This window comes from Aspergillus caelatus (assembly GCF_009193585.1).
Source record: "Aspergillus caelatus strain CBS 763.97 unplaced genomic scaffold BDV27scaffold_227, whole genome shotgun sequence".
NCBI classification, from domain to species: domain Eukaryota; kingdom Fungi; phylum Ascomycota; class Eurotiomycetes; order Eurotiales; family Aspergillaceae; genus Aspergillus; species Aspergillus caelatus.
The window spans coordinates 33,801-59,944 of NW_022475490.1; the positions used below are offsets into that span (position 1 = coordinate 33,801).

Below are 26,144 nucleotides of genomic sequence, written 5' to 3' on the forward strand. Positions count from 1 at the left end.
TATTTTGGTTTTTGTTATTTTTTAAATAAATAGATAATGATAATCATCGACTGGAAAGGTGGATAAAAAAGAGTCCAGACCAGCATCACGTGCGGCGATCCAACTCTAGGCTGGCGCTTCTGGTCTGTTGCCAAACTCAAAAAGAGCTCCTCCTCCAGCAAGAAGACTAGAAAGATCACTTCGGACTTCCCTTTCCATTCTCTTCTTTTTTTTCTTTTTTTGGATTTACCGGCCCGGGTTTATTATATTATTTTATTTGCTTTTACCTTTCTTTCTTCTGCTCTTCGTTCATTCGTTTCATCCTTGTTTTTGTTGTTGTTTTGGTTGTTCTTGTTCTTGGTCACTACTAACACTGCGTGTGTTTGCTCACTCAGCCTCTTTTTCACCCTCTCGTGCCCTAATCTTCCTATTCAGGAGAGGATCAGTCTTTCCCCCCAAAGCAACTCAAAGCTTCCCCGCTCTGATTTTAGTCCCCATCATCTCTCATTGCATTGCTGGCCTAACGACGAACGAATCTCCGTCACGACTTTTCGATCTCCCTCTTTCTCCTTTCCCTTTTCATTTCTTCATTTCTTCTTCCTTTCTGGGTTTTCCTTGTTCATATAAATTGGGGACTCTTTTTTTTTTTGTTTGGTTTCCGGCATTCGAGGATTGGTTTCGGTTCTTTGACAACTGCTCGGCGCTATTTCGATATCTTTCCCCCAGCCGCCCGTAACCGCCATTCGCCCCGTCCATGTGGCACGCTTTCTTGGCTGAGACTTCTTCAGCTGCCTATTTGATTTCGATCTCCTGATTACGATCGTGAATGATCTATCTCCAGTCTCATTATCCACCGCTGAAAATACTCTCGTCTCCTCCCCTCCCGTCTTCGTCTCTGCTTCCCCACCGGGCCGACGTCCCCTCCGACCCCTTCGTTGTGTCGTGTCGGTCCTTATCCTCGAGGAGTCAATCGCCATCAACATGTCTCTCCACACTTCCTACCACGCCGACTCCGATGCCGACGACGAGTACGAGCGCAGCGTCATCACGTCCCCCCACTTGGCCACCGATTCCGAGGCGTCTCCCTCCGAATCCGACTTCCCCTCTTCCGAACAGACTCCAACCACCTTTGCAAATGCCGATGAACATCCTAAATCCCCCAGAACCATCATCACCGAATGGACAGTCGAAGAGTGCGCCCACTTTCTTGCCGCCCTCGGTCTCCGTCAATATTGTCCCGCCTTCCTCGGTGAGTTCGACTGCCTGGAAAGAGGAGTAGGGAAAGAATCGTCCACTGATGACTTGCAGAAAATGAGATCGTGGGGGAAGCGCTTATTGCTCTGAAACATGATGAGTTGAAGGAGATGGGGATTGCTAGCGTGGGGCATCGATTAACTATTCTCAAGAGTGTCTATGAAACAAAGGTGAAACAAGATATTCCGCTAGATGCAGACCATTATATTCCTCTCTGTATGTCTCTCCACTCCCTTTAGGGAAGTCATGTTTAACGGTTCCCTGTTCCACCTTACTAATATTCATTCTTCTTGACAGCGGCGGACCAAAGTATGAATGAAACTGCGTCACAGGAGGATGTCGCTCGTTTAATCCAGTCCATTCGGTTGCGAGATGAGCGTATCGTCACCGTGGAGTCTGAGCTGCGCCGTATGGCGGAGGACTATCGTCGGCTGAGAGAGGAGCTTCTGCCGGTTTTCAAGATGGCCAAGGACCGTTCGCAACCGTTGCCCCCTCCCACATCCATGGCAAGTTCGGGCCCCGACGGATACCACGATAGTCAGCAGACGCTGGTGTCGCCTTCTGGGATCACTCTCCTGGACCGCTCAGCTACCCTCTCTCGACAAATTTCCAAAAGGCTTCACACGGGAGGCACCACCCCCAAGAACAATTCCCCTACTCATATCCCACCCTCAATTCATGAAGGCCGTATGTATCACGACAATGGCGTGCTAGACCCCTCAACGGCGCTCTACTCGAATGGAAAGTCGCAGTTGTCTCCAGGAATCCCGTCTCCCACCTCTCCAGGCGTCCACTATACCGCAGCGCAGACTTTGGGGTCTCGATCATATCAACCCACTTCCAACACTAGCCGTAGCCCCTACGACCACCACGACGACCCCTCAACATCGCAAAACCGTGAACGCTTGAATCCTACACCAACACAACCAAACCGTCCCGACATCCCGACCCGATCAGATTCCAGAGCTGGCAATGGTAGTGGCAATGACCCGCCGAGCGTGGAAATATTCAAGTCATTCCGTGTCTCCATGGAGGATCCCTGCTATAAGGTTCTTCCCGCTGCATTGAAGAAGTACAATATCAATGCCGACTGGAAGCAATATGCACTGTATATTGTGTATGGCGACCAAGAACGTTGTTTGGGCTTGGAAGAGCGGCCGCTCATTCTCTTCAAGCAGCTGGAAAAGGAGGGACGGAAACCGATGTTCATGTTGCGAAAGCAACTGCAGCACCCCGAAAGCAGCTATCCGCCAGTCAATCCTGTGCCTAACAGTGCTGGATTTGAAAGCAGACAGGCACAGATCAATTTACCCGGCGGAGTGCTGTGATCTGTCTGTTATGGGCGCCGTGGGACATATCTCCCCGCTGCAGCGTCAGCTCTAAATGAGATTCGTGACATTGCTCTCTGTTGCTTGAGATACCCCTTTCCAAGTAATCACGTTTCATCTTTTACCTTCTTCTTCTCATCTTTCGGTGCCTTAATTGCTCTTTTGACCTGAAATCTTTAGTTTACAGGGTGTTTGGTGTTTGTGTCGGTGTTTGGGCAATTGAGGAACGGAAAAAGCAAAAGACTTGAGCGTGGTAATCTGTTTTACTTTACTCTTGTGTTTGGGTCCTATATTCATCTTCACTTCTTTCTCACTTCTTTTCTCTGGATAAATTTTAACTATATCACTTCCATTCACATATTCGCTTCATTCTACCTGTGGCTTTCTATTAGCGTTTCTGATCTTTTCTTTCTTCACCTCTTTGGATCCTCGAGATCACTCTTCTTGTTTCATGAACAAACAAGGTGCATGCATGGACTTCTGATGTATTATCATACCATACCATATTATATCCTCTCTTATATGAAACAATATTATATTTGACCGAGAAATTTGTCCGAATCTAACTCTGAAGGAAGTACATATGTACATATATATATTCCTTATCTATACTATGGTACGAAGTGTATACTGTGGGGAGGATATTATAAAACTAAGCTATAAAACCAGCTGCAAATAAGCTAGTGTCTACGGTGTATATACCCTGTTTAAAAATAGAGCCGTAGCCACCCTTGTGCGACAGAAAAAAAATTATCGAAGATCATGAAAACAGAACGATATAATTGGATATCGAACAGAGAAATAATTAAAGCCAGAAACGAACGGCACCCAAAAGAAAAGAAGCAACTAGAATAATTAAGTTACACTGAATCAGGAAGCTCTATACACAGCATGAAAAGACATGCATAACACATGCAATAGGCGCTCAAGAATGCAGAAAAAAAAAAAAGAGAAAAGAAAAAAAGGGACAACTGATCAACCAACTAGACAACAGTATGATAAAACCTGGACTCTAACTTGTGGCTGTTCTCAGACCGCAGGATTATCGCTTTGCTTCTGCTTCTGCTTCTGCCCTGCCTCTTGTTTCTTGACTTTCTAATTGTTATTTCTTGTCACACCGCAACTGTTCGTTTCCCCACCGCCCCTCCTTATATTTTTTTTGTTTTGTTAATTTTTCTTTTCTTGTCTTAACGGTTCATTAGCTTGATGCATGTCTCTTCAAATTTTCTTTCTTTCTTTCTTTTTTTTTTGTGGGGGTATGAGTTGTTCAGATCTCTTTAAGCCTCCCGGCCTTTCTCTCCTCCCCACGAGATTGAGCGCTGATGCGCAGAGCTCGAGGAACTCGAACCGTTCCCTTGGTTGGAGTTACTTCCATTTCCACTATCGGAGGGCTTCGTCCCTTCTACAAACTGGACTTTGCTGCCGACACGACGGAACCCTGTATTGTCCTCGCTATCCGATTCCACCGCGGCATCCGACTCATCGGAATCGTCCGAGTTCAGTTCACCAAGAGCGGCGAGACGACGACGGCGTTCCGCAGGTGTTTCTCCCGTGTCATCATCATCTTGCTGAGGTGGACGCGACAGGCCAGCTGCTTCTCGAAGTTGAGCCGGGGGCACACGCTCAGTGCCATCGTCTTCAGAGTCTCTGCGTGAGCGAGGGCGAGTGGAGGGGTTGAGAGTACTGCGACGCTCCTCTGCTGCCGTGCCACGGGTGAACCGGGCCAATGAAGCAGCAATATTGTCACCAGGCACCCCTATATCAGACCCGTTGCTTGACCCGCTGCTCGAGATGGATGCAGGTCGGGCAGATGTTCCTTGATGTTGTGTGTCTTGGGCAGGACCGCCAGCAAGAGACTCTTTGCGCTCCGCGTCCCGAGCTTCGTCCCGGGCAACTTCCTTGACATGCTGGGGCGCATCTGTCTCTTCCACCAGATCGCGACGAGCTCTGGGACCAAGGTTGCGGAGTTGCTGGACGAATTCATGCTTGTTCATTCTGCGACCCTTGTGGCTAACGCCCTTCTTATCAATGTTGTCATCGTCGGCCACGGTGAATCGAAGACCATCGTCTGCTAGCCAGTCATCCTCGGCTGTCTTCTTCTCGGCCTGCGATGGCTCTCCTTCACCGTCCATGCCAAACCAGGTTCCCATGCGGGTCAATCCACGCCGGACGGGCGCTCCTGTCTCCGGTTTGTCGGTTGAAGGGATAGAGTACTTCTTGATCACCTCTCCATCCTCATCCTCGACGATGATCGTGTTACCGAACTGATATGCATGAGCTGAGCGAGACTTGCCCTTGGATTTCTTCTCAGCAGCAGGCTGCTGCTGCTGCTGCTGCTGCGTCGCCGGAGCCTTTTCGACTTCTTGGTCTTCCGCCTCTTGGGCGCGACCTTTTCCGAGTCCAATCCACTGACCAAATCGCTTGCGAGCTTTTTCCAGAGGGTGACCGGTCTTCTCTCCCAGAGCTTCTTCGACCTCCTCTCCCTCTGACCTTGCGTGTGGCCGGCTCCTGGACTTGGCAAACTCTCCCGATTTCTCCTGTAGCAGCTTATCACGCTGTGCTTCGATGTGTCGCTGTCGCTCCTCGGGTGTTATATGACTAACATCTTCTGTCTTCAGAACATTTCCTTCTTCATCTTCAATGATCATATGATGGCCTTCCAGATAAGCTTCCACAAGTGGCTCTCGTCCGAACTGATCACGTTCCTTGGACGGTGGAGAGCCTTCTCGTTCAATTTTGTCGCGCTCCTCTTCCTCCTCTGCGTCTTCACTCTCCACAGGCCGTTGAGGTGCAATCGCCGACTGACTGATAGGACCACCCGCCCCAGAAACGTGCCGACGGCGTCTGCGGGGTCTCCGACTTGACGTCCTACCGGTAGGCGACTCTGTATCTTCATCCCGAACCCGACGCAGGAAATTACCAGGAACACCGATCGGGGGAAGAGTACCGGGGGGATACTCCTGTTCGTTCGAAGACGCATCCGTATCATCCGGCTTCCTGAAGGACATCGAGCCTTTCGCTATAGACTGCACACGAGGCAAACGATTCATCCATGATGGACCCTCATCATTTGCGGTGGTGTAAGACAGCGTGATGGTCAGGGTGTTGATGCGCTTTCCGAGGGTGAACACAGCGATCGACGAACCATGGACTAGAATGGACGAGATGACCATAAAAGTCGTGATGGGCCAGATGAGTTGGACGATATAATAATCGGCCGTACCAGCTTTCGGTAGCTCCGCCTCTGTTAGGGGCTGCGTGCTATCCGTTTCTAATTCAGCTCGAGCCAAGATGGCGGCGAAGATGGCACCGACACCAATGGGTCCGAAATGACCAGCGAAGAGTGCCTCACGCCAAGTTTTCACATCCGGTATGATTGGTTTCAGGATTAACATAATGGGAATACGGCGGAAAAAGATGACCAAGATGGCGATCACAACAAGCCTCCATGGGACAAGGCCGAGCTCCGGTGCATTGTACGTTTCCCAGGGGATAATGGATCCAAAGTACACGAAATACGCCAAGTTCAGCAGAAGGTCGATAACGTTGGATACGTGAGACTCTTCGGTTTTCTCCGTGAACCATCCATCATTACTGAAACCCACACCTGCCGCGAAACCTATCAAAAGGTCGTCCATACCCAACAAGCTACCAGAGCCGGCGCAAAAGACGGCCAGCACAAAGTAGAAGACGAGAAAGCTCTCGCGGTCAATCAGCTGTTTGCGTTCGGCAAATTTGATTGAATGACGGGCGAAATAACCAATGAGGAAACCGTAGATGGCGCCAAAGATACACTCGTATAAGATTGTGACGCAGAACCAGTTCAGGGACACTTTTCCCGCGTCTGGACGGTAACGTAAAATGTAGAATGATAGGTAAATGAACGGAAAAGCCATACCGTCATTGCAGCCAGACTCAGCCGACAACAGGTCTCGCAAATGCTTAGGTACACGCTTGGCGAATTTACCTTTACCGACAACTGAAGACGCCAGCACAGGATCCGTGGCTGTCACACAAGCGGCGCACACAAGACTCTCCAGCCAGCTGAGGGGAGGAACCATCCACCAGATGAACAAGCTGGTAATAAGCCAGCCCCAAGTCATGACCGGCACCAGCAGTAAGAAGACGGACTTCCAATGACGGTTCATGTATGATTTTGGCAATTCGACACCGACAGCAAAACACTGGACGACCAGGACGATACGAGAGCACTCAAGAGTGATCTTGTCAACATTTCCCCATTCGTGGGGATTGAAGAGATTGGCCGCATGTGGCCCGAAGATGATTCCGCAAAGAGTAGCGACTGTTGCTTCACCGATGTACAGTTTCTCCTTCACAAAGAGCGAGCAAAGCATGAATAGGCCGGTGAAACCGCCCAAGATCATGTAAGCTAAATGAGGCTTATCAATATCCAAATGATGCCACGCCATGATGTTAAAAGGTGCCCGGGGACCGCGACCGCGACCGTCGTCTGTGTGTCCTTCCGCGACCCTTGGCTGTGTTCTCTGTGCCTTCCTCGGTATTCCCTTTTTAATTTATCTTGTAAAAAGGGACTATCGCAAAGGTTATCCGACCGGTCGGACTGCGAGGGACTCACTCAATAGAAATGCGCCTCGTGAGATAGGGAATCCGACGTTCTCGGCATAACTCGGGGAGGGGTGTTAAGTCCGAAACGATGACGGATGAGGCGGGCGAAAGCAGGGCGGATACTTTTTCTCCCAACGTGCCTTCCCTTGCTGCGTCCTGTAAGGGTGAAAACGCTTAGTTGAGCGAATACATGCGATTGGAAGGAAAACACAGAACTGGAGACTACCAGATCGAACAAGAAAATAGAAAATTAAAAGGGAATATAAGGGGCGGAAGGCGAGGTAGGAACCAGAGTTGGTTCGAGTGCCAAGTGAAGGGAAGAAAGAAAACGTTTGATTGGCGAGGGTAGAGACTTACCAGATTGGGCAACGGCTACTCCGGCTGAACAAGAAGTAGTAGTATATGGAATATACACTCCAATGAGGTGTACAAACCAGGAGATGCCTTCTGAAGGGAAGGAGAAAAAGAAGAATAGAAGGATCAGATACCGAGAGGAAAGACGGGACAAGAGAAGACAAGAAAGAGACAAGCGAAGGTCAAGCGAAGACAAGAAATGACCAGAGGCAGGACAAGACTCTGGGCACTCCAGAGAACGAGGAGAGAAAATTCAAGAAACAAAGACTAAGACCGAGACCCAGGCCAAGACCATCATACTGGCGCTTGATTTGATCTGGAGAAGGAGGTAATGTCTTCAGTATGTAATACTGCGCTCGGTTCTGGAAAGCGTGGGAAGATCCTCTGCTCTGGGCGGCGAAGATTGCAGGGAAGAAAGCAAATCAGATCCGCGACTGAGAGGAGGTACCGGCGGGGATTGGCAAGTCACGGACCCACCGGCTCATTCGCGGAGCGAACAATTTTTGGCCTTGGCGGGCGGACGCACTCCACCAGCTGGAAAGATTACCGGTATTATACCCACAATACCACTAGTAGCACGGTCGCAGTTGGATAATTACGTATGTTCCCCTACTCTCCTTATCTCCCGTACCTGAGAACGGCAGGATTCCCGACTACTATATACTACACGGAGTAGGGACTACCCCCGGTACAATCCTTTGATTGATACCTCAGGTACAACATTGTTGGACGGAGTAGTAGTCACTACTAGCAGTAGTACGTGTTACGGGTCCCCAGGATATGGTCAACTGAAGGGATCAATACTAGTGTCGAGAATCGAGAATCGAGAATCGAGACCTATCCACTGCATAGATCTGCAGCTCTTCGTCATTCTCTCCTTCCCTCAACTCACTCCAGAGTCGACCACATGGCGTTCACCGTGACAAGATCTGTGAGGTCCCACGCTAAGCATATTTACAGTACTGTCCCACCTGCAGAAGGTTGATTCTTCGATCTCGAGAAATCGGACATGTTTGTGAAATTTTTTATGGATCTTGCTTTTTCGTAATCTCCACGATATCGGCCCCTATCCATGGTCACTGAGCGCTTTATCAATTCCCGGCTTAAATTAAATCCTAATAAATTGGGGACCTGGGATGTGCCCAGCCTTGCAAGGCTGCCAAGGGCATTTCCTGATGCTCAGATTGGTTGGCACGAAACAAGAACAGACTCCACAGTGGAGACCACAGTCACGCTTTCACCCGCCGACCCTCGTGTTGGCTTTGTATGGCCGGAAGAGATTTGCCGGGTAGTCACACGCTATGCATGGTGCATATGTCTATGAACTCTGGTTTGGAGTACATTAATCCCATTCAACGGTAGTATGGGATCTGTCAGATTCCTTTCTACCTAGTGCAGTCAATCTTATTGATGTATCGGCTCATGTTTCTCACTCCCAACAAGCAGCCCAACCACATTCCAAATTAAAGGTATCAATCCTGGTGGTCCCGGAGGGCCACGAAGAGACTTCAAACAAAAACAATGCAGTAAGCGAGGCAAGATACATCGCAAAAAGACCGCTTCAGAAACATCAGGCTAAACACATCGCGTACTCTCCCCCACGCAATCGTCGGCGACGGCGGCACAGAGAAAAATAGACTCATACACATAGACACGCAACTAAAAAAAAAAACTTAAAAAACGTCTAGACCGGTCGCCTGCAATGGTACAATCATGTCCATCTTCTCAGTCACCCAAAGGCATGCCTTCGACTTGGTCACTCAATGACCGCCAATTATCTGCCTGCAGCTCGGCATACTTGACCCGCTCCTGACTCCAGTCCTGGTGAAGTCGGCTAATATGATACTGGCTCTGCTGGAAATATACTATTTCGTCGCGAATGCATTCTTTGATGAAAACACCGCGCGCATGTTGTTGTACAATCGACTCCTTGTCCTGCAAGTTCAACAAACGCGACGTCAGTAGATGATGGTAAAATAAGGCGTGGAAGAAATACGCACCTTGAAGATTGCATCCTCTACCTTCTCGATCTCTCCAGGTTTGACGGTACCTTGAGGGCTTCTTAAAGCTTGTAGCTTCCTCTCGTTGTTCTCGATGCGCCGCTCTAGTTGAGGAATATTGTTCCGCGCGTAACGGTCTCGGCGGTCGAACATTTCCCGCACACTGACCAGACAGTCTCGCTGGCGCTTCAGGTCCTCCAACACGCCCTCTTCCCAGGCACGTGCCTCATCCTCCAACAGGCTTTGGCTGACAGAGAGATGATTGGCAGTGGCTTTGATACCTTCATTAAGTAAAGGAACGTCGTTGGTATCAATCGCGTACGTGTCTCGAGTCACCTCCGTGAGGGATTGAAGGGCGAGCGAGAATCGCAGGTGGTCAGCCGCAAGGCCTTCATTGCGCTTGGCCAGACGCTCAAGTAATGTGCATAGGTTGATGTAGATTTCCGCAGACCTCTTTACACCGCTCCTGACGGTCTCGAATGTGTCCGGAAGGGTAGAAGGCAGGGAGTCTTCCAGATCAGGGGGAAGGACTCGCCCAGTAAATTCATCTTGCACAGAAATCGTGGCTTGCTTCCGCCACACGGACAGTTCCTAGTATCAGGTCACTATTAGCCATACTTTGCAACTCTCCTTGGAGGCTTAACTAGTGCTTACAGTAGGGACAGTTAGGAACATGATCACGAGCTGCTCTTGGCTAAGGACGGGGTGTCGGACAAGGGCATTGGTAAATCGGACGAGTCCACGGCGACGTTTCTCGAGAAATGCATTGGAATCCGCTGCAAGGTGAGTGCCATTGACTTAGATTTGCGGAAAAAGGTGAGTAAGCTTATTTTAGAAAGCTTTTGCTTTGACATACCTGAAAGTCTCTTCGGTGGAAGAAGAGGAAGCTGTCGAAACGGATACCGTTTTTGGAGACAGTCCAACAGCCAAACAAAATCACTGTATCGCCGTACCACTGTGCTCCCCCTACGAGCGGACTTTACCTCATAATTGCGATGCTGGAACATGAACATCCCCTCCTTCTCCGGGAGTAGCGTTACCGTCACGAGTTCTTCCACCGGCGGACTTGCTACCCTACCTATCCCCAGTGACCGCCGACGGGGATTTGAGTCGCTGTGATCACTACTAGGAGGGCCAAATCCTCCAAGTCCAGCCCGGGCTGTTGCTCCAAGCCCACCATCACTCGGGGTATTGCCAAGACTTTCACCCCATCCAAATCCTGAGCCATGGGACGGCGCAGGATCTGTTTGGCCATTCAAGCGGTTGGTGTTCGAAATTTCATTGGGGTTATTGTCCTCACCGGCTCTACTAGACCAAGCATTAGTAGCGGACCGAACACTACCATAGCCATTCAACACGGGATGGTCGGATTCGAGTTGTGCGTGGGCATGTCCGCGATGCAGCTCTGGACTACCCCAAGGGTCGGACTCGAAGCCTGTCATCGATTCTCGTCGTGACCGTCGTGAGTGAGCTGAGTGGGGCGCTTGCTGGGGTGACGCAGGGCGAGGTGGAGTAATCGGCCGCTCTTGCGACGTCGCAGGGGTGCCGGATTCCTGCTTTGCGCGCAACGCATCAAGGTATAAGCTTTTCGGTGGGGGGAGCTCTGCGGTTAAACTAGGTTAGAATTTAAGCAATATACTAGGGTCGAATGTATCTTTACTCTTGCGCCTGTCATCGACTGCATCTAATGTAAGATCTTCCCCTTCTTGCGCAAGGCCCACGAGTGCCAGAAGAACGTTGAACTCGCCACGACCCAGTCCATTTACACTATCGATATCACCAGAAACAACAATGTTGAGGATTTTTTCTTGGTCAGAGGCACTGACCCCGCTGCCGGACAGAATTTCCCTGACTGAAGTCAGTCCAACACCGGCGCCAACGCGATCGCCTGCACTGAGGACTAGGTCGTAGGCATCGATATAACTCTCGGGGGCATCCGAGTCCGATAGCAAGGTCTTCACGAGCTTATGCCTGGCAGTCCTCTTGTTGACATTGCTATTCCACGGTGAACCGGATCCCACGTCGTCATCGTCGGCGAAAAGGGAGGAGGAGCCCAGGTTGGCATTGCTACCAGTACCTAGAGAGGGTTCGTCGGCGAAGAGCGAAGACTTGGACCTATGAGCTGAATTGCCTGCCGAGGAGTCCTCGGGTGATGTGCCGAACAAGGACATGGAGGGAGGGGGCTTCTATGAGGGAAAGTGCCGGCTAAAAGAGGAGGTGTTGATCCAACGGTATCCCGTTATGCAGCGGAGTTCGGTCGGAGGCGGGAGAGATAAGGTAGGTGATGATGTGATGGGACCAAACAACAGTCAACCCCCACTGGTAACGACCCCAATACCAAGGTTTGATTGTGCAACTGAGCAGGGATAATAATTAAATCTGAAAATAGAAACACATTAGAATGAGAAAAAGACCGGCTTTTCCTTGAATGGCACTTTCTGAAGCAAGAGCCACGAGATGAAGCTGCAGCAGTCAGTTCTTGGAAGTGAGGAGAGGCGGAGAAGCTCTTTGGCAGATGGTCCACTGATGGCACTAAGCAACTTTGGGCCACACCTGTCCACGGCACTCTCCAAGATGTTTGTTTGTTATACTTCTCAGTTATTGATGTTTTTTATATTATATATTTTATTTTGCCCATTTTGTCCTTTCTTTTGAATGTCTGAATTCTATTGACTCATATATCCGCTGCTTTATAAATACATTTCTCATATCATAATTTCTATAACGGACCAATTCCATTGGGTATCTATACATCAAATTCCCCCCTCGCTGGAACTCTCTGTTGCTGCATGGTCATTGCATTCTCTGCCAGGTTCCGCGCACGTAACCACAAAATAGCCATTCTGTACTAATAGATCCTGCCAATCTTGCCCACCCGTGGCGAGAATAAGCGTAGGATTGACATCAGGAGGAAACCATCGCTCTTTTCGTGTTTCGGCTTTGCTGCCACCCTCAAGTGCCGCTCGACTCGCCCTTGTTGTTCGCGCCCTCTTCGAACCCTGCCCATTCTGAGAGAGTAATCCGCTGAGTTGCATCCGATACTGCTCGAGGCGAAGATCAAAGGCGATAATCGCACGCACGTACGGACCAAGGTCTTCACTGATAGGTCGTAGTCCATTTTCGAACGATGGACTCAGCCGTCCTGTTGGAAGAGGGAATACATATTTGGCTCTCATGACTGGCTCAAAGGCTCTAGTAAATTCGGCCTGCTGGGACTTGGTGAATTTTGGTTTGGTGACGTTTTTTAGGACTTTCTCCGCTTGCAATGATTCGACGTTGGTTTCGTGACATGGCCGGAAAACCCTGCTTAATAAAACCTCAAATGTACTTGCGATGCTTGTAGACAATGACGAGTGATCGGGCACGACATCGGCGTGCAATAGGGGATAGCCGTCAACATAGTTCGCCTTTTGCTTCTCCGGCATTGGAGGGATAGAAGTATCGACAGCATCCTACTAAAAGTCAACATGTGTGCAAAGTAAGCGGCCTATGACAGCGACTTACTAATCTGAGATCAAGTGAACAATCAAGGCTTAGGACGTCAAGAGCACTTCTCATATCCATGAGGTTGGACTGATATTGTAGTCTGTCAAGTCGTTCTTTGTTTGACGCAGCCGGTGCAGCATGCGCCAAATCCGTATCTGGCATTCTTTCCGCATCCTGCAGACTGAGATCCCACCAAGAGCAGGCCTCTTGTTGCGATTCGACCTCACTGTCTAAGCCTTTAATTAACAGCATGTCACGGCTGAACCAGCCCATGAACGGTTCGTACGAGTTCACGCTGATCACTCGGAGCGGAAAACCGTCCTCGTCCACATCGGAACCTCGGGGCCATCTGTCAATCATCCAATCAAGACCAGACTTTTCACTACCGATAGCCATTTGACACCAGAAGTTCAGTTCTGTGATTGTTCGACGTAGATCCCCGCCAGTGCTAATGAAAAGGTCGTCAATAGCCTCGCGTTTCAGCATATGACCTTCATTCGCAGCTAGCAGAAGACAATAATCAACGACAAGGTGCCGAGGTGGGGAACGGTATCTGAGAATGGCGTGAAAAGATATATCCCCTAGTGGGATACGACTCTCATCATTACAAGTTATGATGATAGGACGTTTTGATTGGTTGATTAGCGCTAATACTCCTGACCAAAACTGCTTGTCTTCCTCAAATAGAAGGTCCGCTTCCTCCAGAAGAATGAAAGATTGTTTCTGACTTCGGGCACATTTCTGGTCTGGTTGTTTATCCGTCTCTTGCCTTTTAGCCTTTCTATCCTTGCTAGCACCGGCAGCCGTGGACTTAAAGAAGCCCATCAGTTTATTCTGTTTTGGATCGTAGGCTTCGTCTTTCGGAGAGTCAATATCGGAGAATTCGCGGCTGGGTTCCTCGTTGTTACCATTCACATTATGCACGAGGTGATTTCGAGTCATATCACCAACGCGGTCCAAAATGTCCCTGGCACTGCGGCGGTTACCCGGATTGATCTCGAACACCTCAAAATCAAGCTCCTTTGCGGCCGCGTAAATGGATGCAGTCTTTCCAGATCCGGAAGGGCCACTTAGAAGTATAGCATTAGACACGCGCCCCTTTTCTAGAGTTAGATCGCCAGACCGGATAAGTGTTCTCTTGGACGACACTGTTACACCACCCGCTAGCTCATCTTCTGATTCATCGACTTCGCCCAGTTCAGATGCCTCGTCTGCACTGGAAACGATGAATCCATCTAGATTTTCCGTTTTCTTGCGCTTCTTTCGTTTCTTTTTGTCCAAGTTTCGTTTGGCCTCTCCATCTTTGGAGGCTTTACCTGTGTCGACAGCAGACACCATAAGGAATCTCAGCCAATCCCGCAGCATGGAAGCTTCCCTGGTTGTCTGGAGCACTTGCCCAGCTGAGGATGGTGCATACTTTTGTGTCCAGAGACAATTGTCGCACTCCCCACGGTCGAAAGCAGTCATCGAATTTGGTATAGAGGTGTATAGTTTGGCAATAGCCGGATGACATGTATCACTGAGAGTGTAGCTATCTGGATTCGATAAGGTAGACTGGGATAACTGTCCGGCTATTGCTTTTTGTAGGATGTTCCCGCTAGCAACATGTCTCTTAGGTATTCGTAAGATTTTGGCAGGCTCCTGACAAAATCCTTGCATCTCCGGCGACAGCACGCTCTCTTTGTTTTGAATGCTAATAGCAACCATCTTGGACTTCTTTCGATCCATATTTGGTGAATACTGAAAATCAGGTTGTCCTGCTTGGCTTCCACGGACATGGACAAAATCTCGTGGAGGCCATACGGGCTGCATAGGTTCTGGAAACTTAGAACCTCGCTGTGTAAAGGGGGTGCTTATGGTAGTCTTAGTGACTCCTAAACTTGATGTTGAAGACTTGTGAGACGGTAGTGGGGCCTTCATGACCCCTTCGTCCCCTTTATCGACCGCTGTTGAATTTTGGTTGCTAACCTGGGATTGCGAGGCATCTGATTTGCGCGTCGCTTTCTTTAAAAAGAATGGATGTGTAGGTTTTGCCGGTTCGTCTTTAGCTGCAGGACGAGCAGGTGACTGACGTTTAACGGGAGGCCCGTATTTCGTCCGGCCACTAATGATGTCGTCAATGCGTTTCCCCAAGCTCTCCACGGTGTTATTTATGTTGGAATATTTGATGATCACGACTTTATGCTTGTTGCCCTCATCTTTCCGAGGCCCTGGTTTGCCGCGCCCCTTATCCTTCTTTATAGACTTGTCCGACTTATCCGCGACAGGCGAGCTCAAAAGCTTTCCGTTGGGGTTCAATCGGATGGTTTTCTGTCGTGGAGACCTCCTAGGAGTCGCTTTATTAAGCGCAGAATCATCCGTTGCATGCGAGCTATCTTGAGGACTCGCGACTTCGGGCGAAGGAGTTGAAGGAAGAGCGCTAGCTCCAGTTTCGGTCACATTAGGGACATCATCTTCGGCGGGTGTAGGTATACCATCGACCGGAGTGCTTTCACCGTTGGAAGTTGATGAGGGGCCTTTGGCCGTGATGTAGTTGACTATGGAACCCTCCGAGTGACTGACATCGTTGGACTTATCAGTCTTGCGCCTTTTCCTGCGGGATGCATTGGGATCATGCTCGAGCATCGCGACGGGTCTGTGTTCCGGGGAAGGTAATTCATAGAATACGGGGTAGGGTGAGATATATTCGCTTGTTGATTGTTTATTTAGGGACAATGGGCTGCCATTGTGCAGGAGGTCATTTGAAGGGAGTAAACCGTCTCCTGGGATGCTCTGAGGGGTAGTGTTGGTTGGTACTCCTAGGTCTATTGTGTATGAGTATATTGGAATGCAGCGATGGGGGAGTGAAATGACCTCTTCGAAAAAAAGGGTGAATCGCTCGTTGCTCTTCCTGTCCCATCGCCATAGGTCACGGCGATGTGTCAATTTGATGAGCTGACGCTCATCGCTCGATAACGGTCAGATTGAACAGAAATTGTACATGCAGGATAAATATAAAAAGCAAGCTAAGGAAGAATGTACTAGGAATCATGAATAAGTCAATGGTAATATGGGCGTACAGCAGTTGAGACTGAGATAGGCATAATTAAAGCACGAGATTGAATGCACCAAAAGAACGCGAAGAAGCGCGTATTCCCGCGCGGCCACTCTCTCCGCCTGTACGTCATTTACTGTACCTTAAGTGTAACGGAGGTACATTGTAATTTTTAAGCTAGCCTCTTTCGGACTAGCATCGAGAACCATCGGAACAACATAGGACCGGAAATTTTTCAGGATGCATCGAAATGAATTTCTTCAAGAGACTACACTTGCTCAGCATTTCAGCGGCAACGGTCGCGCACGTTAAAATTTGATATCTGTTGCCATGGATCTGCAGCAGCCATCGGTATTGGCCCAATTGCCTCGCCCCTTGCACGCATCCAAGGGCAAAACCCATATCGGTGAAGTCTATAGCCTCTCCGACTCTAAAAAGCGCAAAAGATATGAAGTTGCTGTCGCGGTCGATGGAGAGGCCGTGAACATCTACAATGTAGGCTTGGCTGGCTTTGTTGTGTCCTGTGTAATCAATGCTAAGTGTTTTGACATTAGATACAAACTCCGAAGCTGGTAACCTCCTACGCTGTTCCTCCGCAATCCACATTTTCGTGTGAGCCATGCTCGGTGCGCAGAAAGCTTTCGGACAAATCGGTCGTGAAAAGACAGACCTATGTTGCGGTCAACCCTCAGAAAGAGATCAAGTGCTTTGTTGAAGAAAGCGGCGGAAACGGATCGAGCGCGCCTGTCATCTCTTCCTCGTCTTTCTCCGTGAAAGATTCTAGCAGTCCAACGGTTTTCATCGGCATCGTCCCGACAGGATCTAGCGAGGAGGAGGAAAAGAATCCATTCGATATCGTGACAGTTCAACAAGATGGTCGTGTCCGGAGACTGGCAGCGGACCTGGACAAGCAGCACTGGAGTCTCCAGCACAGTGAGCTCGCGAAGATCTCATCGTCTCATGCTGTTCAAGCTTGCTTCCTCGTTGAGTTTGAAGACGCCAAGAAAGCCCTGCTCAAGAGAAGACAGGATCTTGCCGCTTTGGCTTTGGGGGATCTGGTAGACTCTAACGTGGATGAACCTTCAGTGCTGTTGCTCGTTTCGCATCCAACTGGTTCTAAGGAGATCAAACTGAGCGATGTCAAGGTCCATATGTTCTCCGTACCTGCCAAGATTCCTTCTCAGGAAAGAAGCCTTGACGAGAGTCAGAAAATGAAGCATCTTTTGACTTTCAGCATTCCAGATATCGAAGGACAAGAGTTATTTGAAAGCAGTGGCTTGGAATGGGATTTCCATACCGGATCGGCAGGGCTGAATCTATCTTTCGCCAAGGGATTCGTCAACTTCGACCTTTCTCAGTACAAACCGACAGTGACTTCGCAGTTTATTCTGGAAAATGAAGATTTCTCTTCTTTGATGCGCATATCCCCCCAGTCAGTCATTGGTGCTGGGAATTCGATCGTCGCATTGTTTGATACCCAATATAAATCCATCCAGCGCAGCATCGCCATTGACGACATCCACGGAAGTAACAGCTCCAAGGCACGGACAAAGTTTATCAGTTACTATGCAAAGCTGGGAATTGCTGTAGCTACCAAGGGAAACACACTATTTGCGTTCGACCTGAGCTCGTCCAACTCGCTTTCGAGTTCCTCTCTTAAGCGGTCGAGAGACAGTCTTCTGATTGACGCAATTGGACGCGGTATCGGATCATCCACCTCTCAGTGGGATGTAACTTCAAAGAAGCCACGGACTGACCAATTGACGTCGTTGGGCCTCACCTCGAAGGAGCAGGTCAGTCGGTGGAACGACCTGGTCACTGACTTGCGCGCGGCCTCGAAATCGAAAAACGGCGGCGCCTTCGACAGTGCCGTGCAGACGTACTTCGAGGCCAGTAACGTTGATGCTCTGCCAAAACAGTACGTCAATCCAGAAGTCATGCTGTTCCTGCTCTCTTGCATCTTCTCTTTGAAGGATGCCATGAACAAGGACCAATTGTCCGTCTCTTCGTCGTCACAGCTGTCCATTGACGTTTGGCCCGAGCACACATGCCAATGGCTTACTCAACTGGGCCATCTGTCTCTCGACAACGTCGAAATTGCCCTACGCCGATCACTCAAGCCCCGTATCCTGGCGGCATTGCCAACCGGATCATTCGTGCAAGCTCTCATAGATGCGGACCCCACCCTCAAGCGCCTTATCGACATCCTCCAAGGCCCTGTCACATTCAGCTCCGATGAATTAGCTTACACGCTCAAATTCTTCCTCAACATGGCGCGCTCCCGCTCCGCAGCTCTCGAAGAGACACCCCAGGCCATAACCTCCGGCGAAGAGAACAGCACCGAGGCCATCCAGAACCCCGAAGCCACACTCCAGGACATCTTCCGCGGGCTAAACACCACCCTCCGGAAGATCCACATCCATCCCCTCCCAACAATCACCACCTCCATCCGCTCCACCCTCTCCAGAACCGAGATCATCGCCATGGTCCACCACCTCCGCCTCTCCCTCGCAACAGGCGGGTACGCATCCCGCTTCACCGAAAACCCCCCAACCCCAATCTGCCCCGACCAAACTACCCCCTCCCTCACCCTCAACACAATCACAGACCTTCTCAACGTCTCTATCGACGCCGTAGGCCCATCCGGCTGGATCTCCGCCACTGCTTTCGACGACACCCCCACCCGCGAAATGGACCTCATCGCAGACATGAAATCCGAAATCTCTGCCGCCCTGGCCGGTGTCGAAGAAGCCTCCTACCTGAAAGGCGTCCTCGGCGAATACCTCCGGTACACAGATAGCGTCGCCAAGTCCGCCAAATCCGCCGCCTCTAAGAAACCCAAGGATAGCGACGAACCCATGTCCTCGCTGGTGCGCTTCGAGAAACTCAACGGCGCAGACGTGATGGTCTTCCGGTCCGCGGAGGAAGAAGGCTTTGAAGGCGACGCAAGCGGCAAGATGCTCCCGTTGTCGTTGAAGGCTGCGTCGACGGAAGTCGGCAGAACGAAGGTGAAGAGGTCGACGGGCGAGGTGCAAAAGAGGAGTAATCGTGAGATTGGATACCTGCGTCGGAAGGCTGTTGGGAAATACTCGTTCGAGAGACTTATTGTATAGATATCATTATCATACATATACTGTTCCATCGTTGCAACTACCTTTTTTCAAAAAAGAAAGTAAATGTGAAAGAAAGTCTGGTTGAATTGGGTGTTTTCACTGTAGATAGATAATATAGTGATTGTCACGATTATGACCTTGTTCGACGTCTCCCTTACCTTTAACTCGAGTGTAAACCTTGCACCATATTTTTATATATATTTGGTCTTCTATAATCTCGTTTTATATAGATTACTTCCCGCTATATAGAATAACCCACGACTACTATACACCTATCCAAGGGTCTTTCAAATCACAACAGCGTCTGACTTAATATAGCACCTAACACTGTGGCAACTCAACATCATGCTGGCTGATGTTTTGGTTTTGCTCAGTACAGGTGCGTATCAGGTATCCTCTCTTCCGAGGAGAAGAGTTGTTACAGTGATGAGTGTCTTCCTCATAGAATGATTATCATTGTATGTAGCCCGATGTATAGGAAAGATAGAACTCCTTGACATGCAGATCGGATAATCTTGGTTGCACCGGCCTACGGTGTACCGATAATTGGTGACCCAGGATGGAGTTTCCCAATAATACATAGGAAGATGAGTTAGGTTTCGCTGGGCATTATGGTGGCGATTTGGTTCCATGTCGAAGTGATATCTGGCAATAGCTAGGAGGATATTTGGTTACGCCTCATCTTTACTCAACAGGTAGTATGCCTATTGTTACCCGGTTTAATATAGCGTCGTGCGCTTGTGAGAGAGAAGTGGGCGTCAGGTCTATGTCACTCACATTGATCATTTAGATATCAGAACGCGCTTTGATTCAATATGTACATCATTTATGTATGGCTATATATGCACAAAGATGGGATAGATCGAGGCAATCGCCAGCATACTTTAGCTTTCTTTTTTCATGCTGTGAAATCATCTCATCAAAACTGGCCTGGGTATCGTGAATATCTCGGTCCTTCACTTCTCACATGGGTGGCCCCGATGGCTTCAATCATTCGTGTAACATGGTGCAAAATACATGGAAATAGCATTTCAATCATCACAGCCGGGCAGAAACGCAGTCAAAATGGATATAACACAAGGTAATCCGCACGTTGCATGACACAGGAAACAGTCGTCCATGGCAGACACCGGAAAGAGCCAGCGTTGTCACACGTTAAGGATGACTGGAATGGCATCGAGTCGCACAAAACCGGTGTACAACCCCACTGACCGGTTAAAGAGGTGCAGCTCAACCTCGTAGGATATGCTCGGATATCACTTCGCGTATTGTCGTAACAGCGTGTATCGAATGCTCTCATAGGAAAGGGATAATAATCAAAAGGGAAGGAAAGAAGAAACACAGTGTCCACTCGAACAAAAACAGAACTCCACAAAATCGATCATCGTAAAACACCGAACAAATATGCGTCATAAGGAACATGCATGGTAAGGCCCGGATAGTAAACCGCAAATAGAACTCAAAAAGGCTAGTGTAACAGAATCAACTCAACTGAATGCTAGGCGATCACATGAGGTTTTGTCTAAACAGCACGAAGCCACCAGCTTCCCAATCAAGACAACTTCGTCTTACTGCACTGAAACGGAGACGAGGGAAATAAAGTAAGTGAACAAGGCCACGTAACCCTATACAAGGCTGTGAAACCTCAGCAGCAGGTAGATACAAAAGGGAGTAGAAGAATGATGGGCCACTCAAGCCGGTGGATTTAATCCGTTCTCATGGCCGAATTTTCAGCGCGTTCCTTCAGTCGCATAGCTTGCGCTTCGAGAGATCGGGCCATGAGCTTCGTGACTGGCCGACAGTTAGTTTGGCCTGAACCACGCGAGTCGTAAAGGAAGAAATTCAACTCACCTGGCCAGACAGCAGCCCTGTCCAGAAGGCTTGCCGTGGCAATCAGAATCTTACAACCATATCCTCCTTCCACAACGCTAGGCAGCCGTTGTAAGACGCTTAGGGTAGATACAGTCGCACTGGTTTGTACCTCCGCTTGCATCTTGGTTTCAATACTCGCAAGTATCTCCTTGATCTTCTCCAAGAGTTTACAATCCTCCTCTTCCAGCAACATAACGTTCGAAGCTTGGACCAGGTCAATTTCGTCACGCCCTAGCAGCCCCAAGTAGGGGCCCACCCGCTCTTGCACAGTTGTAATCCACTCGGCAAGGACTTGCGCACAGTCAAAAGTACACATCGCACACTGAATGGGCAAGTCTCGGCACGTAAATTCCGCGAAAGTATTCCCGAGCCGGTCTGACATAGAGATTGAATCTGCTGCATAGAAAGCTGCTTTCCGTAAATGCCTCTCGCGCTTTGACTGGCCCGGGCGATGTACGCCCATGAGAGTCTGCATCGGATACTCTTGCGTAGGAGTCTTGGATATTGCAAGGTCGGCTACCCCGAGGTCTGCCACTGAATCGCGACGGTTGTCCACATGAAAGACGTTTTCCGTGATCGACGGATCTAACACATCCGAAGAAATATCTTCCACGTGATTGACGATGTCAGTCCCTCGCGCGAGCTCGTCCGACATAGCATTCCAATCACGTTGCCAAAAAGCTTCTTTGCAGCGACCTAGATTAACGAACAGCCGAACATAAGCTAGGTCTAGCAATGGGATACTATCTGCCGAGAGAGGACCTGCCCCAAATGGATTTGGCCGCTCCAGACTGTGGATAGGGTTGCTCGCCCAAGCAGCCTGCCACGCCCGTAAAGCTGGCTCAATATGTGCTTGCATGGCATCGGTTTCCCGGGCAGTCCACTGTCGGCCCATGTGTCGCTGCCGAGTCTCCCAAATGTAGTTATGGAGAGCGTAGATTAGCACGAGGCAACCAAAGGTGCTGGGCTTCAAATCGCTGTTTGATGAATCTTCTGATGTAGTGTTGTTGCTGGTCGGGGTCTGCGATTGACTTTGCTCCCGTTGGCTGGCGGTCAAAAGCGTCGTCAGAGCTGAAGGGAAGGACAGGCCCTTCTGGGACGCAAGGTGCCCGCCCTTCTTTCTCCACGCCTGAGGCGACTCTGCTGCCCAGATATCCTCTTCACATGGAAGGTCCAGGCGAATTTCAGAATTGGTCAAAGCAGGAGCATGATTATAAGCGGACACAAGGAAGCAGGAGAGAGCGAAGATGGCGAAAAGAGTGCGCTTCCGTTCCTCGACTATTTTCCAATCCAACCAGTCCTTTCGTTCCCGCGGTGGGCCCAAGGAGGAGGCCCAGGTCTCAGGATCCGGACTGGTGTCTTGGGAGCCATCTCTATTGCCGAGACCGGCGTTGAGATAATCCTGGGGCAGATCTCTCGCATCTAGATGATGCGTCAATTCTGCGGCTCGGGCAAGGCTGACTAACGCTGCACAGTGCGTACTCGCGATGTCGGCGGAGGTCTTGTCGCCACAGGTATGGCCGTAAATGACGTTCAAAAGCATTGCCTGCACCAACCAGAGCGGAGTGTTGTGAACCGAGTTGTCGCGGGTAGAATTGGCCCGACTAAAAGCGGCGGACATGTCTGCTTTTCGACGTTCTTCTAGATAAAGCTGGATCATCTTTTTAGCGGCTTCGAAGAGGTCTTTGGAGGCGGCGGTGTCGTATTCGTAGAGCGCGCCAATGGCTGCCATGGAGAGGATCAAACAGCCGCCACCGCCAGCAACACCAGTAGAACTCAGATTGAGATGGCCGCTAGGGGTTCGTAGATTATTCGTGTACTCGGGGGCTTGGAAATCGAGGGTCGGGATATGGAGAAAGGGCATGTGCGGATGAAAATAGGTGATGTAAGCTGAGATGTAACGCTGCATATCGGAAGTGCTGGGCAACGGGCCGGAACTGTTGAAGCTGGAAGAGCGCGAGAAGAGGTCACGGCAGTGAAGCATGCCACTGGCTGGCTGAGAATATTTGCGGTGGTTGAAACCGGTGGGTTGGGCCATGCTGGCTAGTAGAGCCTGTCGGGTGGAGTCTGTAAAGGTATCGGTTGAACTTGAGGAATGGTGAGTTCGTAGGGCACTATTCGCGAAAGGTAGGTTGAAAGGATTAGGAGAGTCTCCGTTGGTTGCCATAGAGGATGATAACATACTCTGCGAATGTCCCCCTACCATGGGCTGGCCCACCGAGGTCATGGAGGGAGGGGTGGCATAGCTTTCAGCAAACGGGTTTTGTGCCATCAGAGACTTGGGTGAAACAGTTTCCGGGGGGATTCCTAGATCATTAAAAGTGGGAGATGTGTAGTCAATGAACTGATTGGAAGGCGGTCCGGTGTGGGGTGGAAACGGGTTGTGCCAGCTCGCTGACGACACGGAGTAGCGGTGCCCTCCGTCCATCATGGCTTCACTGATGCCACTCTGGCTCCCGGTGCTCATCGCCGAGGGCGATGATTCGTCAATTACCGACTCGTTACCTTTCCCCATCTGCATAGATGGATCGAATCCGTTCATCCAATCAAAGCTGAACTCATCCTCCATCATAGGATCCGTGGGCGGCATTTGATGAGCACCCTGGGTGTACGGCGAGGAAGGTGAATCGTTTCCGTACCCTTGAGGCGAACCGCCAAAGTGTAATTGGGCCGGGTTGATGGTACTGTGACCCATGAACATATCTCCCAGACTGACGTCGAAGCTACCATACACTGGAGCCGTACGCAACCCGCCCGAAAGATCCATCGGCAGTCCATGGGTTTCCAACTTCGTCAGGCCATTCACCGGGGGATGGGCGGAGCTGAATCCGCGATAATCCAGATTGGGCCCCACCGGTGCTGCGCCTAGACTAGGATGGTAGGCATGACCGTGGGTGGGCGCCGCTGGAGTGGGGTTGGTGGAATTGGGCAGTCCCAGAGAAGTGCCATCAATATGGCTGATGGTATTGGCTCGGGGACGCATGGTGCTGGACGCATTAACAATGGAGTTCTTGCGCACGCGATTAGTCCCCGTCCCAGCGGCTCCCGTGCTTTCTCTCCGGGCATTCCTGGGTCGCGACGACGGGGTGGTGGTCATGTGTAGCTTTTGCTGATGTCTCAGGAGTAGATCACGACGAGCAAAGCAACGCGAACAGTCCGGGCACTCAAATGGCTTCTCTTTAGTATGTGAGCGCTCATGTCGTTTGAGATGCTCCAGCCGGGCAAATGAACGACCGCACGTTGTACAAACATGAGGCCGAGGCTTATCAGTTTTAGGTGGCGGGACATTGTTCTGCGGCGTTGTGGTCTGGCCGTTTGTTTCGGCTTTCTTTGTGTTTTCCTTGGTAGACGGCGCTGACGATGCCTGGTCAGGAACCGAAACAGATGTTTTCCATCACCACGTAAACAAGTACTCACCAGACATATCTCCGGGCACCTCACTAATACTCGCTAGATCTTCGGTTTTGGGGCTGGTGGCCGGGTCCTGACCCACCATTGTGTCTAATAACATCCTTTTACTTTTCTCTGACAAGATCGCTCGTGCAGACACCGGCTTTGGTAAGTGGCGTTATCTGCAGCGTGAGCGAAGATGGAAATGGGGGGAGTGTAGAAGGACGTCACTAGTGGTAATCGGCGAAATCCTCTTGGTAGGTAGGGGCCTGAGAAGGTCACTGCGAACACAGTTTGTCCCTGGACATTGACTGCTTTCTGCTTTTGGTCAAGTCAGTCCCGTAATCGGCGAGAGTGTAATAGCTTATAGGGAGGGGTAGTCAATGACAAAAGCTCCTCTAGTTGAGGCGATGGGGTTATAAAGGGACTGGAGAATTATGGGAAAACCAACCAGCGCAACGAGTCTAAGAGTGTAAATCGAACAAGTGAGACTAGTGGTTAGAAGGAAAAGCGCGACAAAATCAAGCGAATTGCCCAGTCAGGGAGAAGAGAGGAAGCCGAAGGCGCGGAATGTCAGATACCACGAGGTTAAGTGGGCTGTGGCGAAGTGGTTCCTGGGAAACTTGAGCGAGGTGTAATCAGCAGGGGTTAAAGTTTGGAGGCAATTCAAAAAAGAACCATGGATACAAAACTCACAGAAATGGGCGAGAGCAAAATGACACGAAATGACTTCATGCACAACCAGTTGTTCCAGACCGTAAAATGGCGTTGGCGTATACCAAATGGAGCAACAGGGGCGACTGGTCCGACGTTGATGCGGGCAACGGCCTTTTGTACAGTAGAAATCGATCGGATGGGGGTGCCGGAGATAGCCGAATTGATAGAGGAACTTCGACTGCGAATCAATTGCTGATAAGCCAACGAAAGCGTGTGGGGAAATGAAGCGTTGGCGAGAAGAAGCGGAGGAGGGGGGAATGAAGGAGAAGAGAGGACAGGTAGTGGGATAGTTGGGTTGGGGGGGGGATGGTGGGGAGGGAAGTGAGTGAAGTGGAAAGACAATCCAAAAGGAAAGAAAGATGAATGAAGAAGTTTGAATAAGACGGTGCCAGGAGGAGGAGCGAGAGAAGATGTAGGAGTAGCAGTGGTAGAAGGTAGTAATAGTAATCGTCGTGAATCCGTGTACTTACCTACTAATTAGAGCTTAGTCGTCCGAGACTAGTCGCAATGGTCTCTGCTCGCTGAGTGGACTGAAAGGGAAAGCAGTGGGAATGGTCGCACGAGGCAGGTAATAGATGGAAAATGGGGATTATCCCTCGTCAGCAGTTGCTCCAGAACTTTTTGGTTAATATGCAGACGATGATTGCTTGGAAGTTGACAGATGCTCGTAACTCTGCCACAGACTAGCCGCTGCACTAACTCCTTACCCCAGCGACTGTTGCGGGATAAACCACGAAAGACCAGGCGCCCTGAGAAGGATTAGTCATGATTATTACCCAATCATAGCTAGTATGATGGGGCCACCGGCATTAGTGCACCGTCGGTTGCAGGGGAGCATGGGCCATGACAGGGCCAGAGCCAAGCAGACTGCCCCACGGCCCCGGTCACGGGGGAGTGGATGTGGTTGTTTGTTAAGTTCAATTGTTGTACTGTATCGTCATTCTCGGGCCCCCGGGTATTACCTGTCATTTATTTTTATTTTTTTATTCTTTCTTTTATTTTATTCCTTTTTACATTGCCTTTTTCTTCT

At 50.0% G+C, this 26,144-nt stretch overlaps 8 protein-coding genes across 8 annotated transcripts; 4 read left to right on the forward strand and 4 right to left on the reverse strand.

The window, feature by feature from the left end:
- Window positions 1-783: 783 nt before the first annotated feature.
- Window positions 784-2,779, forward strand: BDV27DRAFT_44643 (adaptor protein STE50). The gene is made up of 3 exons (XM_032076659.1): window positions 784-1,228; window positions 1,288-1,449; window positions 1,531-2,779. Exons 1-3 carry the CDS (start codon window positions 961-963, stop codon window positions 2,559-2,561), a joined length of 1,461 nt encoding a protein of 486 aa, XP_031923216.1. The 5' UTR covers window positions 784-960; the 3' UTR covers window positions 2,562-2,779.
- A 970-nt stretch (window positions 2,780-3,749) lies between these two features.
- Window positions 3,750-7,074, reverse strand: BDV27DRAFT_44657 (Na+/H+ antiporter Nha1). Its single transcript, XM_032076660.1, has one exon. It carries the CDS (start codon window positions 6,989-6,991, stop codon window positions 3,839-3,841), a length of 3,153 nt encoding a protein of 1,050 aa, XP_031923217.1. The 5' UTR covers window positions 6,992-7,074; the 3' UTR covers window positions 3,750-3,838.
- Window positions 7,075-8,833: 1,759 nt separating this feature from the next.
- On the reverse strand, window positions 8,834-11,978 carry mvp1 (sorting nexin Mvp1; the record flags this gene model as incomplete). Its single annotated transcript, XM_032068433.1, has 5 exons — window positions 11,163-11,978; window positions 10,359-11,105; window positions 10,157-10,278; window positions 9,503-10,093; window positions 8,834-9,437 (listed from the first exon to the last, which is right to left on the reverse strand). Coding segments are annotated over exons 1-5 (2,177 nt in total), but the record flags the coding sequence as incomplete, so codon positions are not given.
- A 164-nt stretch (window positions 11,979-12,142) lies between these two features.
- On the reverse strand, window positions 12,143-13,925 carry BDV27DRAFT_135052 (uncharacterized protein). Its single transcript, XM_032068434.1, has 2 exons — window positions 13,007-13,925; window positions 12,143-12,954 (listed from the first exon to the last, which is right to left on the reverse strand). The coding sequence occupies exons 1-2, from the start codon at window positions 13,811-13,813 to the stop codon at window positions 12,256-12,258; spliced, it is 1,506 nt and encodes a 501-aa protein (XP_031923219.1). The 5' UTR covers window positions 13,814-13,925; the 3' UTR covers window positions 12,143-12,255.
- Window positions 13,926-13,956: 31 nt separating this feature from the next.
- Window positions 13,957-15,077, forward strand: BDV27DRAFT_135053 (uncharacterized protein). The gene has a single exon (XM_032068435.1). It carries the CDS (start codon window positions 14,025-14,027, stop codon window positions 14,496-14,498), a length of 474 nt encoding a protein of 157 aa, XP_031923220.1. The 5' UTR covers window positions 13,957-14,024; the 3' UTR covers window positions 14,499-15,077.
- Window positions 15,078-15,138: 61 nt separating this feature from the next.
- On the forward strand, window positions 15,139-16,112 carry BDV27DRAFT_135054 (uncharacterized protein). Its single transcript, XM_032068436.1, has 2 exons — window positions 15,139-15,792; window positions 15,842-16,112. Exon 1 carries the CDS (start codon window positions 15,170-15,172, stop codon window positions 15,395-15,397), a length of 228 nt encoding a protein of 75 aa, XP_031923221.1. The 5' UTR covers window positions 15,139-15,169; the 3' UTR covers window positions 15,398-15,792; window positions 15,842-16,112.
- Window positions 16,113-16,303: 191 nt separating this feature from the next.
- Window positions 16,304-19,173, forward strand: BDV27DRAFT_135055 (uncharacterized protein). Its single transcript, XM_032068437.1, has 2 exons — window positions 16,304-16,517; window positions 16,577-19,173. Exons 1-2 carry the CDS (start codon window positions 16,353-16,355, stop codon window positions 19,133-19,135), a joined length of 2,724 nt encoding a protein of 907 aa, XP_031923222.1. The 5' UTR covers window positions 16,304-16,352; the 3' UTR covers window positions 19,136-19,173.
- Window positions 19,174-20,840: 1,667 nt separating this feature from the next.
- On the reverse strand, window positions 20,841-24,503 carry amdX (putative C2H2 transcription factor (AmdX); the record flags this gene model as incomplete). The annotated part of the gene is made up of 3 exons (XM_032074671.1): window positions 20,841-20,926; window positions 20,987-24,361; window positions 24,425-24,503. 3 exons carry the CDS (start codon window positions 24,501-24,503, stop codon window positions 20,841-20,843), a joined length of 3,540 nt encoding a protein of 1,179 aa, XP_031923223.1.
- Window positions 24,504-26,144: the final 1,641 nt, after the last annotated feature.

What these genes read in the sequence shown, in the direction of transcription:
- BDV27DRAFT_135054 (XM_032068436.1), top strand. Translation starts at nt 15,170, where the DNA reads ATGCTTGTTGCCCTCATCTTTCCGAGGCCCTGGTTTGCCGCGCCCCTT.
- BDV27DRAFT_135055 (XM_032068437.1), top strand. Translation starts at nt 16,353, where the DNA reads ATGGATCTGCAGCAGCCATCGGTATTGGCCCAATTGCCTCGCCCCTTG. An exon ending in AGGCCGTGAACATCTACAAT is followed by an intron (nt 16,518 to 16,576) that starts GTAGGCTTGGCT and finishes TTTTGACATTAG; the next exon opens with ATACAAACTCCGAAGCTGGT.
- BDV27DRAFT_44643 (XM_032076659.1), top strand. Translation starts at nt 961, where the DNA reads ATGTCTCTCCACACTTCCTACCACGCCGACTCCGATGCCGACGACGAG. An exon ending in ATATTGTCCCGCCTTCCTCG is followed by an intron (nt 1,229 to 1,287) that starts GTGAGTTCGACT and finishes GATGACTTGCAG; the next exon opens with AAAATGAGATCGTGGGGGAA. An exon ending in AGACCATTATATTCCTCTCT is followed by an intron (nt 1,450 to 1,530) that starts GTATGTCTCTCC and finishes TCTTCTTGACAG; the next exon opens with CGGCGGACCAAAGTATGAAT.
- BDV27DRAFT_135053 (XM_032068435.1), top strand. Translation starts at nt 14,025, where the DNA reads ATGGATGCAGTCTTTCCAGATCCGGAAGGGCCACTTAGAAGTATAGCA.
- BDV27DRAFT_44657 (XM_032076660.1), bottom strand. Translation starts at nt 6,991, where the DNA reads ATGGCGTGGCATCATTTGGATATTGATAAGCCTCATTTAGCTTACATG.
- BDV27DRAFT_135052 (XM_032068434.1), bottom strand. Translation starts at nt 13,813, where the DNA reads ATGGGCTTCTTTAAGTCCACGGCTGCCGGTGCTAGCAAGGATAGAAAG. An exon ending in GTTCACTTGATCTCAGATTA is followed by an intron (nt 12,955 to 13,006) that starts GTAAGTCGCTGT and finishes GACTTTTAGTAG; the next exon opens with GATGCTGTCGATACTTCTAT.